The sequence below is a fragment of the Talpa europaea genome (genome assembly GCF_964194135.1).
Source record: "Talpa europaea genome assembly, chromosome: 12".
Taxonomy (NCBI): Eukaryota; Metazoa; Chordata; class Mammalia; order Eulipotyphla; family Talpidae; genus Talpa; species Talpa europaea.
This window is the reverse complement of record NC_140079.1, coordinates 63,406,838-63,419,639: the sequence shown is the minus strand read 5'-3', so window position 1 is coordinate 63,419,639 and position 12,802 is coordinate 63,406,838. Positions and strand designations below refer to the sequence as shown.

The window sequence follows — 12,802 nt, the reverse complement described above, 5'->3', positions numbered from 1 at the left end:
CAAAACTACCATGAGATACCCTCTTACACCAGTGAGAATGGCACATATTAAAAAAACTAGCAACAACAAATGTTGGCGAGGGTGTGGAGAAAAAGGAACTCTTCCGCACTGTTGTTGGGAGTGCAAACTGGTCCAACCACTATGGAGAGCTGTATGGATATTTCTGGACCTACTAAACATAGAGCTTCCACAGGATCCAGCAATTCCACTCCTAGGTATTTACCCAAAGGACACAGAAACATCAATTCCAAAGAGCACCTGCACCCCTATGTTTATAGCAGCACTATTTACAATAGCTAAGCTTTGGAAACAGCCCAGATGCCCAAAAATAGATGATTGGATCAAGAAGATGTGGTACATATATTATATACCATGGAATATTACTCAGCATTTAAAAAAAATAAACACATGCAATTTGCAGCAACATGGATGGCGCTGGAAGGGATCATGCTCAGCGAAATATGCCAGAAAAAGAAAAATACCGGATGGTCTCACTCATAGCAGGAATCTAGAAAACTTAAATAAGGGACCAGGAAATTGAATAACTATAAGAAAGTGAAAATCAACAAAAATTATGAACCAGAGACACTTTTTCTGGGTGGGGGGAGGGAGGGGAGGGATTGGGGTCAGAATGGAGGGGTTGAAATTGTATGGGGAATATAAAAATAAAATTTATTATTAAAAAAAAAACTATCACTATTCACAGATGATATGATAATATACATAGAGAACCCCAAAAACTCCACAGAAAAATTAATCAGTTTAGTAAAGTAGCAGGATACAAAATCAACACACAAAAATCAGTAGCCTTCCTACACACAAACAATATATCTGAAGAAGAAGAAATCAAGAAAACCATTCCTTTTATTATTGAAACAAAAAAAAATCAAATACTTGGGAATAAACCTAACAAAAGAGGTAAAGGACCTATACAAAGAAAACTATAAAACACTATTAAAAGAAATATAAGAAGAAACAAAGAAATGGAAAGACATTCCCTGCTCATGGATTGGAACAGTTAACATTATCAAAATGGCCATCCTACCAAAAGCAATTTACAGATTTAGTGCTATTCCAATAAAAATTTCAATGATATTCTTCAAAGAAATAGAACAAATATTGATGAAATTCATATGGAGCCACCAAAAACCCCGAATAGCCAAAGCTCTCCTGAAAGAAAGAAGGAAATGGAGGTATAACACCCCCCAGACTTCAAACTATACTACAAAGTCATAATAATCAAAACTGCATGGTATTGGAACAAGAACAGACACACGGGCCAGCGGAACTGAATAGAAAATCCAGAAATAAAACCATAGATTTATGGTCAACTAATCTTTGACAAAGGAACAAAGAATATGCAATGGAGCAAAGTAAGTTTGTTCAATAAATGGCTCTGGGAAAACTGGGTAGCTACATGCAAAACAATGAAGGTTGACTACTACCTCACACCATGCACAAAAACCAACTCAAAATGGATTAAAGAAATCTAAAACCATAACATATATAGAAGGAATAATAGGTGAAACACTATATGACATACACCTCAGTAACATCTGTAAAGACACATCACCAAAAGCAGTGATAGTAAAGGCAAAGATAAACAGCTGGGACTACATCAAATTAAAGAGTTTATGTACAGCAAAAGAGACAGTAACCAAAACAAAGAGACACCCCACCGATTGAGAGAAAATTTTTGTACACAATACTAATGATAAAGGACTAATCACAAAAAATCTATACAGAGCTGAAGAGATTCAACAAAAACAAAGTAACTAATCCAGTCAAAAAATGGGCAGAAGAGCTAAAAAGAAACTTCTCCAAAGAGGAAATGCAAATGGCCAACAGGCATATGAAAAAATGTTTAAGATCACTTGTAATCAGGGAAATGCAAATCAAAACTACCATGAGATACCATCTTACACCAGTGAGAATGGCACATATTAAAAAAACTAGCAACAACAAATGTTGGCGAGGGTGCGGAGAAAAAGGAACTGTCCTGCACTGTTGGTGGGAGTGCAAACTGGTCCAACCACTATGGACAGCTGTGTGGAGATTCCTCAACCTGCTAAGGATGGAGCTTCCATATGATCCAGCAATTCCGCTCCTGGGTATTTACCCAAAGGACACAGAAACATTAATTCAAAGGTGCCCTTTTGAAATAGCAGCACTATTTACAATAGCTAAGCTATGGAAACAACCCAAATGCCCAAAAATAGATGACTAGATCAAGAAGATGTGGTATATGTACACAATGGAATATTACTCAGCAATCAAAAAAGACTCAATGCCATTTGCTGCAACATGGATGGAGCTGGAAGGGATCATACTCAGCAAAATAAGCCAGAAAGAAAGAGAAAAATACTAGATGGTCTCACTCCTAGCAGGAATTTAGAAAACCCAAATAAGGAACCAGGAAAAAACCTAATTATAATAAAGTAAAAATCAAAATCAACAAGCAACTATAAACCAGACACACACTATGGGAGCAGTGGGGGGAGGAGGGAGTAGAATCAAAACAAGGGGGTGGGAATTGTATGGGGACTATAACCAAGATGAAAATGCATACATTGTGCAAAAATGAAAATGATGTAAAAAAATGTATAAAATTAAAAAATGAATCCTTAAAAAAAAAGGCACACCATGCATTGTGTTTGCTTACTCTAATTGCACTTTGGTTTTTAATTTTTTGGTGTAAAAGCTGTGTGCTATATTCAAACAGTTTGGCATGGTCAACAAGCTCTGTGTCTAAATACATGTAAGCCTAATCTGCTTACTTGTCCCTCTCTCTATTTTCATCATAGAATATAGAGTCCAGCCCAATATGGCTTTTAACCCTTAAGCAAAAGTGAGTTGAAAATTATCATTTAGAATTATACATGAACCCCTTAGAAACTCTGTTTTAAATCACACCACTTAAAAATTGCATCAAGTCCTTCAGCTCTATGGTTGATAAATTGCTGAAACCCTGAAGGATCTTGGGGACCATTTGGAATAATGCCTTCATTTAAAAATGAATGATTCTATAAACTATGTTAAAACTGAACTTTAAATCAAGATTAAGTTATTATCTATGGACTGTCTTAATTGAGGCTGTAAACTAGTTTCTTGTTTCTAAGCTAGTATATATCCTTTGTCTTTGCTACTAGAATCTCATAGAATTTGAATTAAACTTAATGAAGATGCTATGTACCTTACATGGCTCACTAACCAATATTAAAATGTTCTTTATAAACAAGTGAATGAAAAAGGAGATTTCTACATACATCACAAATTTGAATCTGAAACCAACTTCAATTGATAGGATGGGTCCTGTACCAGATAAACAGAGGGTATAGGAACATGCGCAGTAAGATGAGAGGATAAAGGAGGGGACATAGATATTTATACCACAGACTTCTCAAAGTAACCGTCCTTATATTGTTCTGATGTCATCTAAAGTAGAGACGGTAATCTTGGTATTAACAAAGGAAATGAAGTTACAATAGGTGAGCTAAATTACACTTAGCATAATTTGCCTGGAATTATCTCCTTGAACTGTTACAGTTACTTTTTTTCAGCAGTAGTGGAATATGAGACTATAAAAGGAAAAAGCTGGTCAAACCTTTGTGCAAATTTTGAATAATCCCACAATATTTCTTCGGCTGCAATGTAATAATTTCTTCTGTTTCCATTGTTGCTGCGGAGATACCATGCTGCAATGTTGTCAGGATTCCTGGAGGAGTTGATGTCTGTCCTGGTATCAGTTTGGTAAGGGTCATCATAGGCCACATAGTCAATTTCAACATAGTCTTCTTCACTACTCTGTTCCTTTTGCCTTGGAATAAACTCAATATAATCTCCATCATCTCCACTGAGGCCAACTACAACCCGTGGATTCAATTCCCTTGATATAGTGTCATTGGGTGAAGGAGATGGAATCTGATCAAGGTCTGAATAAGGGAAAGTCTGACCAAATTCTGGAAGAAGCAATGAATGACTAGATTCAGAAGTGTCGAATGTATGATCAACTTTGGGAGGAGGTGAAGTTTGCCTGACATCAGGAGGAAGGGTTGTTTCACTGATATCTGCAGAGAGGATTGCTTGACCTAGGTCTGGATGAGGAGTGGTCTGGCTGAGGTCTGGGAATACAGCTGTTTGGCTGAGATCTTGAGAGAGAGTTTCTTGGCTGAGGTCTGGGGAAGCAGTTGTCTGGCCAACGTCTAGAAAGAGAGTCTCCTGGCTGAGATCTGGGGGAGGGGTTGTCTGGCTGAGGTCTTGAAAGAGAGTCACGTGGCTGAGTTCTGGGGAAGCGGTTGTCTGGAAAAGGTCTGGAGAGAGAGTCTCCTGTCTGAGGTCTGGGAAAGAGGTTGTCTGGTCAAGGTCTGGAGAGAGAGTCTCCTGGCTGAGATCTGGGAAAGAGGTTGTCTGGTCGAGGTCTGGAGAGAGAGTCTCCTGGCTGAGGTCTGGTGGAAAAGGCATCTGCCGAGGGTCTGGGGAAGGGTTTGACTGACTAAGGTCTGGTGAAATGGTTATCTTCCAGGCTTCAAGTTCCAAGGAAGGGAACACTTGACCAATGTCATAGTCAAGCATCCGACTGAACTCTGAAGAACCGTGACTGAAGTCTGTGGTGGAGTACATTTGATCAGACTCTTGAACAGGTGATGTTTGATAGTGTTCCTTGGTGGGCATGTTTGAATAAAGATTTGGAGGGGAGCTTGTCTGACCAGTGTCATTTGAGGAGTTCTGATTATGGTCAGGAAGTAAGGCTATCAGGCTAAGGTTCATGGAGGAGAATGTCTGATTGAGATCTATGGGAAAGGATGTTTCATTGGATTTATGGAGTAACAATGAATGATCAAGTCTCCTGTCTGAAAATGTGATGTTAGTCTTTCCACTTAAAGGATGAAAACCCCTTGGAGATAGAGGAACATGCTGTGCAAACTTCTCTTCCCTTTTCTTTTTTCGTGTCTTAATGAAAAAAGAGCTTTTCTTCAACCTACCATTTCCTCCATCCCGTCTTACTTGTAGAGATTTATGCTTAATTCCAGAAAATTTTGGATGATCACTCTGCTTTTCATGATTATTTGTAAGAGGAATGCTTTCTTCCCAAGTCCTTGAGGCATTCTGTGGATTATTCAACAGTTTATTAACAGTCATATTGTCTTGATCATTTTCTTGTACTATTTCATAGCTACCTTTCTCAGAAATCAAATGCCACTTTCCATTCAAAATCTTTGATGGATTTTTTTGTTTCAAGAGTAACAGATTATTGGGTAGGTCTTCCAAGGACACTTTTCTAGGAGAAGTATTGCCTTTCTTTAAATATCTCCCAGTTTTATGTACTTCCATCTGGGAGGATCTATGCTTTACTGGTTGATCTCTTCCTGCCTTGAATCCCTTATGTTTATCACGTTTTTTACTTCTGAGCCCTTCTGCACCTGGTGGAAGTAGGCTTATTCCTGTGACATCTGACTGCAGAGGGTCCTCTATAGGATCTTCAGAATAAGGACTAGAATGCTCTGCTGTGGAAGGGTTAAGAACTGAGTTCTTGTTTAAGCCATTGTGTCCCAGAACAGTTGTGGTGACTTCTGGGTGAGGAAGAATTTTCCAAGTTTCTGTGTAGTTATTGCCATTGAGCCTACTAATGTTACTTGGCGGAGAAGAATTTGAACCAATAGCTCTGTCAGTACTTGGAGAAATGAATTCAGAGCTGTCCTCCAGAGCTAGGGCAGTAAGGTTGAACTCATCTTCCTCCTGATTCAATGATGAATTTCTGAAGGACCTAATTCCTAATTCTGAAGCTAGTATGGCCTGGTAATCAGAGTCATCATCCTCCTCTTCATCTTTGTTTTCAGAGGAATCACGCATTTTTCTTGTAGTCAAGGATGTAGATTCTGAAGTTTCATATATAATCTCATATGAGTCTTCATCATCATCACGGATACACTTAACATCCCTGAATCTCAACCTTAGATTTTTGCTTCTTTGATTGGAATTCATGGTAGTTAACATCCAAGTTCCTATAGAAGAGCAACAGAGAGGAAACTGAGTTCTAAGTCCAGAAGACAATATAAAAGCTGCAGTATCTATTGTGGGAGATAGTTCCCAACAAATATTATTCAGGACTTTCAGTTATGTTCCATATAAAAAGAGAAATTGAGCGTAATTTTGAACAACCTCATAACAATGTGATCAATATACTTAACTCATTTAATAGAATATAGACCTAAAGTATTGGACAATTGTGATTAAGAAAAAGAAAACTTTTAGCAGAGATAGCTTGAGAGTCACTCTTTTTGAAATATATTTTAAAGAGGAATGAATCAAGAATAAAATGAACTTTGAATATCATAAACAACTCATTATTGTATCTCTTGTTTGAGAATTGGAGTTAGTGGGAGGATGATGTCTAATCATGAGTAAGACACATTTGGATAATTCTAAGTAATAAATAATTCAAGTGAACCTGGGGGAATTCTGAATCTCTGAAATTGAGTGATTTTCTGGCACACTAAAAATTTCCTGAGAAAGGTCTGTTTATTGAGGGCGAGGCGCTTGGAACATAAAATTAATGGCCAAAACAACTCTGTAAGGTGTTGCTATTCTGTTTTGCAATTGAATAAACCTAGACTCTGTGAGGTCTGTAATTTGTCAAAGGTTACACAGGTACTGACTGGCAGAGCAGAATTTAATCCAGATCTGAAGAACTCTAAAGCCTATGTGTTTTTCACCATATGGTGTTATCTCTGAAGCCAGTCTTTAAGGCACTATATTCAATAATTTCTAACCTAGGGTAGAGTGGCTATCTTAAAAAACAAAAGGATATTTTGATAAAAGAAGTGTTTTGTTGTTGTTGAGGACTCATGCTTCCTCTTCAAGGTTATGTTTTATCTTTCTTCTCTTTACTTCTTAGCCCAAAGAAATGTAAGCAGAACATACATTAAAGAACTGGATCCTTTCAAGTAATTAATTTCATAAATAGATATCAAGAGTAGTATTGAAAGGAAAGCCTCTAAGGGATCAGAGAGATAAACTCAGGAACTGGGATGTATGAAGAGATGAAGTAGACCATTTTAGACCAGAGATTGTTCTTAGTGTCCAGGCTCTTACCGACATTATCCATTGTGACAGTCACAGATTCCCCACGCATGGGAAAGAGGGTCAAGGTGTCCTCATGCCTCTTTCCATAGATAAATGAATGCCCCGTGAAGTGAATGGTCAAAATGTCATCCTGGGTTCCCACACTGCAGAAGTGCCACTGGACAGTGTCATCAAAGCAGAATCCTAGTGTGGGTATACTTTCGGGCACATAGCCATTGATGGCTGAAAGAGTAAAATCTGTTATCATGCCACGCCCTTAACAACAAAGGGCACATGTCTAATTATATCTAAGATAAATATCCCCATGTTAATTTGGTTTCATCAACGCAGGGATTATTTAAAATAATCTTTATCAGGCCTAACATGTGACTCAAAGATCAAACTCAGACTTCCCTAATGAGAGTCTATTCCAGGTAGCCTCCCTGGTGGCCTAGGGGTTAAGTCAGTACTATCAGAGAGAGCTGTGGCCTGAGTTTGATCCTCAGCCAGGGAGCTAATCCACATTTGGCACAGCAGACCTCTCCTTTCTTGCGCACTGCACCCCTTAGCAGTGTATTTCAGTAGATCGGCCTATTTTGCTCCCCACTCTGTTTCTGGTGAATCCTCTCACCCTCCGCACCTCTGGCCCATACCCCAGTTCTTCTACACACACAAAAAAAAATTTTTTTAAAAAAAGAGAGAGTCTCTTCTACTAAGTTAGCCAAGGTGGAAATGTCAGGATGAAGACAAAACTTTTCATTCATGTTGATTTATTCATTTATTTGTCAAATACATCTTAAATATTTTTTGTTCCACATTCTGTATTTAAAGCTATTCTGAAGATCAATTTAGAATATGATCTAGGATAATTCTACGTGGAGGAAAAGCATAATATAAAAAATGTATCCTTTTGACACATTAGTCATTGAATAAGAAGTAATGTCCCTAAAAATAAGCATCTTCAGCACATCTTGCTGTATGTGAACAGTATGTGAACAGCACATATTGTTCCCTCTCTGCATTTATATGATCTATAGTTTTCAAACAAGTATTGAGGCTATATATTTTCATTATTTTTCAAGGGGACCAGTTTTAGGCAATATCTTTATTTACTTACATACTAAGCATGGAATAAAATCCACTATAGCCCTAGTCCTTGCACAATGACTGGCATTAAATATATATTGAAAAACTGACATATCATGATGTCATTAATTTGCAACTCATTCTGGAAAATTTTGTAAATGGTCTGTAGTTGAACTATATAATTGAATCAGTAGCCACTGGCAACAAATGGCTATTAAGCACTTGAAATGCAGGTAATCTGGATTGCAATGTGCTGAAAGCTATATAACCAAGGCATTTCATCACCAAATCCCTGGACTGAAGGTGTGGATAAGAAGTGAGAAGATTCTAATCCATGTCGCTGCCTCACACTTCAGCTCTAGGAATAAAAAATTGATAGACAAAATAGTGCTCCCACTTACTGTTCATGATGTTTGATTCATAAAACTTGGGGTCATCACGATTCACCTTATCAGGATTTTCACAAAATTTGTTGATGTTGTCCTCAATATACCAGCTCTTGTTCTCATCAAACACTGCAAACACAGCCTGCTGCTCAATGTCTGCTGTCCTCTGGAGGGTGAAAGTGTGTTCAGTGATTAATGTTCTGGCACTTACTGAGTGCCAGAGTTCTCAGAAACCAAAGGGGCACAGCCCTTGGGGCCACAAAGTTCACATATTCAGGCATTTGTGAGAGCTCATTATAGACAAAGCACATGTTAGAGCCAAAAATAATATGCAAAAGCAAACAGATCAGTAAATTCAGAGACTAAAATTCCCTAATAGAAACATCCCAATTCATCATGGCAACTGAAATTCTGTTTATCTCTGTAAATGAACACCTTTCAACTTGAATGACTGACTGGATGTGCTCCAAAGAGCTGCAAAGGATAAAACAGAAGGCTGTATGTAATAAGCAAGTTTTATAACTCTCCCTGTTTCATTGCCTAGCTCAAATCAAGATTAATAATGTTCATTTTATGATTTTTTTTTTTTAGGCATAGGTTTATTTTGTATGCCTTTGGATGAGACTTCTTTGGTTATAACTTAGCCTGATTATCTTGAAATTTAAATTACTACTATGTGGCTATTATTCTTTATTGATGATAAAGTCAGATGTTCCATATCTTTGTTACAGTCTTCTGTCTAATTTAGTCTCACCAGAGCTGGACATCTCCCTTATCACCAGAGCTGTATATCTCCCTTATCTGTCTTATCTGAGTGCAGGTTTCTAAAAATAACAAAGATTGATACAGATACTTCTACCAGATGGTTTCTCACTGAGCCAGCTTAAAACAACCCTGTAAGAGGTTTAAGAGGGGTAGCACCCATACAATAAAAGGAAGAAATTAAGAGAAGTTAAGTCACTTGCTCATCATATAGCCAATAGCAATAGACTGAAATTCGAAATTAAAGCACAGTATCATGTAGACTTGTCTTCAGCAGTGAGTCCTGAGGAAAATAGACAAGACAAAAAATAACCAAAGATAGGCAATAAAAACTACTTGACATTGGCCCTAAGATGTCTTTAGGTACAAACAAAAGAAAAATAAATAAATGGGACTATACCAAACCAGAAAGCTCTACACAGTGAAAGAAACTATTCTCAAAACAATAAAACAAATTAGTAAACTGGATAAGATATTTGAAAACCATGCTTCCAATAAGGAATCAATATAAAAAAACACAAAGAACTCATACAACTTAAAAACAACCCAATTAAAAGATGGACAGAGGATCTCAATAGACATTTCTATGAAGAAGACACATTAGAAAAGGTTCACATGAAAAGATGTAATCATCTGTTATTATTAAAGAAATGTAAATCAAAATAATATCAAGGTATAACTTACACATGTGAGAATCTCTATCATAAAAACAAGAAACAAGTAGTATTGGTGAAAATGTGAAGAAAAAGGAACACTCATACACTGTTGGTGGAAATGTAAATTGGTATAGCCATTATGCAAAATAGTAGTGAGGTTTCTCAAAAAATTAATAGAAATAACATATGATCCAGCTATCCCACTTCTGCATATTTATCTGAAGAATACAAAAACACTAATTTGAAGAAATATTTGTACCTCCATGTTCACTGCAGCATTATTCACAAAACCCAAGAGTTGGAAACAACCTAAGTGCCCATCAGTGGATGATTAGATAAAGAAGATGAGCTATCCATCCATCCACCTAGCCACATACACACAATGGACTACTACTCAGCTATTTCATCTTTTTTGATGAAATATTGCCACTTGCAAGAATGTAGATGCACCTTAAGGATATTATTTTAAGTGGAATGTCAGAAAAAAGATAAACATCATATGATCTCACTCATGTGTGAAAGATAAACAGGACAAATGAGCAAACAAAACAAAACAAAAACAAACTCTTATAAAACCAAATAAATAGTGGAACCAGAAGGGCAGGGGGAGATGAGTGCATTTTTCAAAAAAAAAAAAAAAAGGAATCAGTTTGGAAGAATGGAAACTAGACTTTTGGTGGTGAACATAATATAGACATACACGTGTGTGTGTGTATTGATTTATAATGCTATACATCTGAAACCCAAATAATGCTATAAACCAATGTTATTTCAGCATTTTTTAAAAAAAAAAGTAACCAAAGGAATAACCATTATCACATTTTCACTAAAGAGAACTATTTGATATTTACTATTCTCAAAAAGGAAAATCCACATTATTTACTATTCTAGCCAGAGAAAACTGGAATTTCTAAAAAGTTGCCTCAAGGACAAAAATACCTGTATGCCTCTCTTGTCCAGAGATCTGCTTTTACAAATTAGAAGTAACCCTATCAGCCCAGAGGCTATGTCCCTTATGATGTCCACATTACTGTAGTATGGTCTTGTTAAGCACTGGGCATCATTTTCTGTGGGTTCATCAGACTCCAGGATGTTCCACTTATAAGTATAGTTTTCCCCTGGTTGAACTGCTCTAATCATGGTATCAGCGCCTGAAAGAAAAATATAATTTTTTCATGATAATCGATACAAAAATATAAATAATTTGAGCTTTCTTTAGAATCAATTAATACTTGGAAAGGAATATTCTTTTTACATTAACCTCCCTTGATAGTATCCTGGGTAGCATGTAGTCATAGATATTGCTCCACTAGAGGTCACTATGGCACTAAAAAGGACACTGTAATCACTATTCCCCAAAGAGCTGTGAATTTTACCATACCCTTACATCTATACTCCCTGATTGCACAAAGGCAAAGAGGTTAGTAGAAAAATGTGGCAGCTTATCAGAGGTCAATAGTTTCTGGAAGCAAATGATTCACACCTGAGTTGGAAGAAGAGTTGACCTCGTCTTCATAAGGGGAGAAGGTCACTCCATGAGGGTAAATGTTGTACACACGGCTGGCCATATTTTTGAACACAATCTACAAAGTTAAATAAAATTAATTTAAGGTCAAGCATAAAAATTAATATAGGATGCTATCTTTGTATATTCACTTGGTAGAAGGGTGTGTGTGCACACACTAGTTCTGTTTATTTGAGCAGCGACCTACCCCATCACCTGGAAGAAGCATTTGAAAGTTTTACTCACATTGTAAAGGTGGAAGGTGGAAAGACAGGTTTGACTTATTGTTTTCCTTACCTTCTCCAAACCGGTCTCTCTCTCTCTTCCCCTCTCCTTTGTAATGTGCTCCTTTCTAAGTTGTGATTCCTCTCTCCAGTTAGAGGAGAATTTTAGCACCACTTTGAAGCCATCTCCCCTTCTCCCCCAAATTATATTTATCAAGGTAAAGTAGGTTTACATCTTTGTATCTGCTCAAGGGGTTAAGGTTCAAACCTCTACAAATGTATACTTTCATACCCTATCCAACACCAGAGCCCCAACTCTACCATGTTTCACTAGACCCCTTCATTCCCCCACTCCAAACCTGCCACTGTCCCCCTCTGGGGGTAACAATTTTGTGGCCATGTGTTAAGAGTTTATTATTGGTTTGGCTTTGACTGAGGAAGCCATCTTCATTTTCAATGAGCTGTACTTACACTTGCTTGAGGCACCTAAAAAAGGATCAGAAATCAAGGCAGGGGCTTCCCTGGTAGTGCAAGGGGTTAAGCACAGCACTATGAAACTATCCACAGCCTCTGCAGCACAAGTTCAATCCCCAGTCAGTCAGGGAGCAACCCACATGGCGCAGCAGACCTCTCCAGTCTCCCCTGCTGCGCCTGTTGGCAATGTATTGCAGTCAGTCTGCCTATTCTGTTCCCCACTCTGTCTCTGGTGAATCCTCTCATTCCCTGCACCTCTGGCCTGTACCCCAGTTCTTGTATGCATAAATAAATCTAAAAAAAAAAAGGAAAAAAAGCGAGGAAGGGAAAGAGAAAGTAAGAGAGATTGAGTTTTGTCCTTTTATTATTTTTAAATAAGCAGAATAGGACTTGTCTGCAGATACCCTCTTAGTTTACCCCTATGAAGAGGGCAGTGGGGGTGGGCAGTGTTCATGCAGCACTCCTAGTTAAGCTCCTTAATCTTCAAAAAAGAACCTTAATCTTATCTTTGACTTGGTTGATTGGGAAAGCCTTTGACTCATCCTTATCTGTAGATTATCTGCATTCCAAATCTTGTGCCACCTTGATTCTCTGCTGCCTAGTTCTCAGCAAAAGCTTGATGATGTGACACATTTAAGAAAAGCTGTC

At 37.6% G+C, this 12,802-nt stretch overlaps 1 protein-coding gene across 1 annotated transcript in view; it reads right to left on the bottom strand.

The window, feature by feature from the left end:
* The window catches only part of F5 (coagulation factor V), a gene marked incomplete at its 5' end in the record, with an annotated part of 72,682 nt that overhangs the window by 27,434 nt on the left and 32,446 nt on the right, over positions 1-12,802 (bottom strand). Inside the window, 5 exons of the mRNA XM_084250613.1 lie at positions 3,605-6,002; positions 7,093-7,305; positions 8,550-8,700; positions 10,892-11,103; positions 11,436-11,535. Coding sequence (XP_084106739.1) covers positions 3,605-6,002; positions 7,093-7,305; positions 8,550-8,700; positions 10,892-11,103; positions 11,436-11,535 — 3,074 coding nt within the window. The remainder of the gene's footprint in view (positions 1-3,604; positions 6,003-7,092; positions 7,306-8,549; positions 8,701-10,891; positions 11,104-11,435; positions 11,536-12,802) is intronic.